The sequence below is a fragment of the Scyliorhinus canicula genome, chromosome 23, assembly GCF_902713615.1.
Source record: "Scyliorhinus canicula chromosome 23, sScyCan1.1, whole genome shotgun sequence".
In the NCBI taxonomy this organism is placed as follows: Eukaryota; Metazoa; Chordata; class Chondrichthyes; order Carcharhiniformes; family Scyliorhinidae; genus Scyliorhinus; species Scyliorhinus canicula.
Window position 1 is genome coordinate 23,219,825 of NC_052168.1, and position 6,000 is coordinate 23,225,824.

Genomic DNA, 6,000 nt, shown 5'->3' on the forward strand with positions numbered 1-6,000 from the left:
GTGCTCTTTCCAAGAGCCGGTGCAGACTCGATGGGCCGAATGGCCTCCTTCTGCACTGTACATTCTATGATATCTATATGAACTCAAGTTAACCTTTTTAAAACATACAATGAACATCTTAGCAACCATCAATTCAAATGCACCCCCCAAAGAATACAACACTAAGTAAACCTTTAAGCTTTCCTTTTTAACATCCATCCGATTTAAAAACAAAACCTTTATCAGAAGCACATCAGGTTAGAGTCACTTACTGAAAACATTTATAATTCTGAATTCACCAAATGATCAAGAGATAGTCTTTTCATGGCAGAGAGATCAGCAGTACACCCGCTCGGTCTGGCTTCAGCTCCAACACTGAAAACGAAACTAAAACCCACCCCTGCAGCAAACAGCCTAAAACGAAAGTAAAAAGCTGGCTGACAGCCCAGCTCCACCCACTCTCTGACATCACTGAAAAAGACCCATTTCTTAAAGGTACTCTCACGTGACAAAAGTCATTATTTTCTAGTCCCCCCGTTGCGTGCGGGAGGGGTGTACCGTTACGTGAAGTGGTGATTTTCTTTCATTGACAAGCTTTATCTTTGAAAGGTGGATTGAAAACACCAATCTAAAGGTCACGGCTGTGTGCGACCTCCCGGGAAACGTCACGGGGCTGAGCGTGGAAGATGCCCCCTTCAAGAACTGCAAAGGTAGCCTTCCCGAGGAGGCAGGACGTGCGGTGGCTAAAGCGGGCCCGGAAAGCGATCGGAGCCAACGGAGACCCAAAAAGAAGAAGAAACAAGGGAGGAAGAAGACAAGGAATAAAGTGCAGTAGACGATCTGGCGGAGCTGACAATGTTCGGAGCGGCAGGCTGCGCTGCACAGAGCGGTGGGAGGTGTAGAAGGTTGGGGGGGAGGAGCTAGTTGGGCTTTCAAAGATGTTTTATTGGCTGTGTTCACCCCCTTTAGAGTTTAGAAACTGCGGCGGCTATGTAATAAATAGAAACTAATATTTAATGGCTGTTAATCAACGTGGGATATGTCATTACCATGCAATGAATAAACATTCCTCGAATATTAATAGGACCAAGCAGATTGGTGAAGCTGAAATCAGCAGGCCGAGACCTACTTTGTTCAGACAGTTTGTTGACGTTTCCAGTCTCCCAGCTCTCCTCCGACTCAATCCTGGCCGTCCCCTATTTATGTGCGCTCAAAGACAACCAGTGCCCCCCACCGATTTCTTCCAACAATGTAAGTCGGGTTGCCCTTTAACCGGGCAATACTATCAATTTGTTTAAAAACCTGTTCCACCATTCAATGAGATCAAAGTCGATCCTTTCCTCCATTTTCCTGCCTGCCTCCATAATCCTTTACTCGTCCCTGATAGGTGAAAATTCTGCCTACTTCGACCTCGAATATATTCAACGACCCGCTCGGACTCCACGCTCCACTTTCAAAAGAGCTGAAAATGTTGGAAACAATCGGCAGGTCTGGCAGCATCTATGGAGAGAGAAACAGGATTAACATTTCAAAGTACAATCAGACTCGGAACACTAACTCTGTTTCTCTCTGTGGTAGTATGACTAGAGGTACTACGGTACCTGGGAGTGTGAGCTGCTATTGGTGGAGAAAGCTCGCTGCTCATTGGCCCAAGCGTTGCGTTCTCATTGGTCAAGACGAAGGTAGCTCCGCCCAAGGAGGCGGGGTATAAGAACCTGTGTTTCCCAGCAGCCATCGTTCTTTCTGTACTCAAGCTGCTGGGGAAACATATTGTAGATTAAAGAACAAAGAGAATTACAGCACAGGAACAGGCCCTTCGGCCCTCCCAGCCTGTGCCGATCCAGATCCAGATCCTTTATCTAAACCTGTCTCCTATTTTCCAAGGTCTACTTCCATTTGACCCTCTACTTCACGCTCACTTTTGGGAGGCCTATAGTAAAGTTCCAACAATGTTACTGCACCCTTCCTATTTCTCAGCTCCACCCATATTGCCTCAGTGCTCGAATCCTCTATCGTACCCTCCTTGTGACATCATCTCTAACGAGTAATGCAACTCCTCCCCTCCTTCTACCTCCCTCTCTATCCCTCCTGAAGCATCTATACCCTGGAATATTCAGTTGCCAGTCCTGCCCTTCCCTCAACCAAGTCTCAGTAATACCAATAGCATCATATTCCCAGGTACTAATCGAAGCCCTAAATTCATCTGCCTTACCTGCTACACTTCTCGCATTAAAACAAATGCACCTCAGGCCACCTGTCCCTTTGCGTTCATCATCTCTTCCCTGTCGACTCTTCCCCTTAGTCACATGGAGTTTATTGTCTCAGACCTTACCGGCTTTAGTTGCTGCTTCTTTACTGACCTCTAACTTCCTAATCTGGTTCCCATCCCCCTGCCACATTAGTTAAAAACTTTAGTCTAAAGCCTTCAATTCGGACTACTCTTTCGTTTCTGTGGCTATTGATCGCGCATCACTCTCTCCACAGACACTGCCAGACCTGCTGAGATTTTCCAGCATTTTCTATTTAGATTTCAGATTTCCAGCATGTATTTTGCTATTAGCTCCGTCTCCATCGCTCACTGGGGTAGGGAATAAATCCAAAGAACAACATCCCTCACAGAGAACAAATTATTCCTCGTCACTGTCTTCAGTGGGAGACCACTGATTTTCAATCCGTATCCCCCTTCATCCAGAATCCCCCACGAGGTGAGACATCCAGTCATAGAACCCCTGCAGTGCAGAAGGAGACCATTCTGCACATCGGGTCTCCACCCACCCCTCGAGTGTCCTACCTCGACCCACTCCCCCATCCTATCCCCGTAACCCCTCTCAAACTGCATGGGCGCGATTCTCCCATATGGGGAGAAATCGTAAGGCTGGCGTCAAATCCGGGTGGGTTTGACGCCAGCCTCCCTCTCCCCGACCGGGAACCGATTCTGGTCCCCGGTCGGGGCTAGTATGCCGCGGCCATGAACTCCGGCATCGCGGGCTTAACGAATTTCGTTAAGCCCGCTTGCCAGAGTTTGCGCCGGCTGACGCGTCACATGACGTCAGCCGCGCATGCGCGGATTGGAAGACTCCAACCCGCGCTGCGCGGATGACGTCATCGCGCATTTGCGCGAAACCCGCGCATGCACGGGCCGGGATGCCCCTCAGCCGCCCCGCGAATGGATACAGCGGGACGGCGGAAGGACAAATAGTGCGCGGGAATCGGACCCGCTGCCCGCGATCGGTGGGCACCGATCGCTGGCCCATGGCACCCTTGGCACGGCCGTGGTACTGCCGTGCCAATCGGTGCCATGGTTTTAAAAATCGGCACTTTACGGCCGTTTTTACGAACGGCCAGACCAGGTGTGCTTGCCGTTCGTAAAAACAGCCGTAAAGGGCTGGGAACTCGGCCCATCCATCAGCTGAGAATCGCTGCCGGCTGTAAAAAAACGGCGGCAGCGATTCGTATCGGGAGTCGGGCGTGGGGGGGGGGGAGACTAGCGGGAGGGCGTCGGGCCAGCGTGGCCGTAAAATTTTACGAGCCACGCTATTCTCCGCACCGTCGGGAGTGCGGAGAATTGCGCCCCATATCTTTGGACACTAAGGGGCAATTTAGCATGGCCAATCCACCTAACCCGCGCATCTTTGGACTGTGGGAGGAAACCGGAGCCCCCGGAGGAAACCCATTCTTTTTTTCCAATTAAGGGGCAATTCGGGATGTGCGGGTTAGGTGGATTGGCCATGCTAAATTGCCCGTAGTGTCCTAAAAAAAGTAAGGTTAAGGTGGGCAGCACGGTGGCCTAGTGGTTAGCACAACCGCCTCACGGCGCTGAGGTCCCAGGTTCGATCCCGGCTCTGGGTCACTGTCCGTGTGGAGTTTGCACATTCTCCCCGTGTCTGCGTGGGTTTCGCCCCCACAACCCAAAAAAAAAAATGTGCAGAGTAGGTGGATTGGCCACGCTAAATTGCCCCTTAATTGGAAAAAATAATTGGCTAATCTAAATTTTATATAAAAAAAAACAATAAAAAAAAGGGGGGGGGGGGTTGTTGGGTTACGGGTATAGGGTGGATACGTGGGTTTGAGTAGGGTGATCATGGCTCGGCACAACATCGAGGGCCGAAGGGCCTGTTCTGTGCTGTACTGTTCTATGTTCTATGTTAGCGTGGCCAATCCACCTATCCTGCATATCTTTGGGTTGTGGGGGTGAAACCCACGCAAACATGGGGGGAATGTGCAAACTCCACACGGACAGTGACCCAGAGCCGGGATCGAACCCGGGTCCTCGGCACCGTGAGGCTGCAATGCTAACCACTGTGCCAATATAGAGCAAATTTGACCTTTAAACTGTTAAATCTTTTCTTAATCTTTCACTTGTCTTCTTTTTTTATTTAAGGAATTTTCATATAACCCGTCTTCCCCATTTTAAACCCCGTATCTCCCCCCCCCCCCCCCCCCCCCCCCCCTGCGAGCAAGATCCGTCTCCGGGCTATCAGGGAGGCAAAGGTCAAAACATCGTCCTCTCCCATTTCCTGGACTCCCGGGTCTTCCGACACCCCAAATACGGCCACCTCCACCCCCAGCACCTCGGAACATCACGTCCGCAAAGCGCTACCAGCATCTCCTCCATCTTGGACACGCCTAGAACATGTGGACGTCATTCACGGGCTTCCCAGCACACCGCCCGCACCTATCCTCTACCCTCGCAAAGAACCTACTCATCCTTGCCTGTGTCATATGCACCCTATGTATCTCTCTAAACCAGATGAGGCTCAGTCACGCACACGACGAGCTATCTCTTGTCTTCTCCTCATCATGCTTTGTCCTTGGTTCTTTGCCATTTAGCTCACTCAGCTAAATCGCTGGCTTTTAAAGCAGGCTAGCAGCACGGTTCGATTCCCGTACCAGCCTCCCCGGACAGGCGCCGGAATGTGGCGACTAGGGGCTTTTCACAGTAACTTCATTGAAGCCTACTCGTGACAATAAGCGATTTTCATTTTCATTTCATTTGAGTAGTGTATTTTACCCTCTGACCTCTCTGCTCATTGACCCTTGACCTCTGCTCAGTGGCCTTTTCCCTCCTCTCATGGCTCAACTGGGGTCAGGAATTCACCATGCCAAGAATGGCAGGTACGAAGCCTCTATCACCCTGTGTGACATGAGACATTGAAAAATAGACCTGCTTTTTCTTCGCAAGTCTGGAATCTTCAAAGGAGTTGAAGTCTCAGTTATGTCTCAAACTTTGATAAATGTCCTCGGACTCCCGACTGTGCACAGAATGAGCTCACACCTCTGGCTGAAGCTATTAAGGGAAAACAGGGAACATTCAGCCACTTTATCACAGCAGGGAGTGTTCGGCATTTGATATTCTAAAGCAAATCCTTTGCAAATTATATGTTTCAGCATCTCTGAGTGTTTGTACATGGGGCAGAGGACATGCATGTTAAATCGTGCAGGACTATTATTGTCTGGAGGAAAGAAAGAAAATTGTATTTGGAATGTTTGATGGTGCATTGGCAGAGTTAAGGGCAGCAGGAGGGTGGTCTTCAAAGGGCTGAATGGTTCATTCCTTATTGAGCGCAATCACTTCGCTTTCACATGATGGAGGGACCGAGGGAGCCAACAATCAGCCTGATGGCGATGAGGAAACCCTGCTCCCAATAGGCCCACCTCAGTCACATGGCCCAATCAATCAGTATTAGTAATAGTAATCTTTACTGTCACAAGTAGGCTTACATCAATTAACACTGCAATGAAGTTACTGTGAAAAGCCCCTAGTCGCCACATTCCGGCGTCTGTTCGGGTACACCGAGCGAGAATTCAGAATGTCCAATTCACCTAACAAGCACGTCTTTCGGGACTTGTGGGAGGAAACCGGAGCGCCCGGAGGAAACCCACGCAGACACGGGGAGAACGTGCAGACTCCGCACAGACAGTGACGCAAGCCGGTGATCGAACCTGGGACCCTGGCGCTGTGATGCCACAGTGCTAACCACTGTGCTACCGTGTCCTGTCATGATCTTCATTGCGAGAGGA

General features: G+C 50.1%; 1 protein-coding gene across 1 annotated transcript in view; it reads left to right on the top strand.

The window, feature by feature from the left end:
* Positions 1 to 1,060, top strand: part of LOC119956556 (chondroadherin-like protein) — a 38,493-nt gene extending 37,433 nt beyond the window's left edge. The window contains exon 5 of the mRNA XM_038783855.1: positions 589 to 1,060. Within this exon, the coding sequence (XP_038639783.1) occupies positions 589 to 814 (226 nt within the window). The 3' untranslated portion in view covers positions 815 to 1,060. The remainder of the gene's footprint in view (positions 1 to 588) is intronic.
* Positions 1,061 to 6,000: the final 4,940 nt, after the last annotated feature.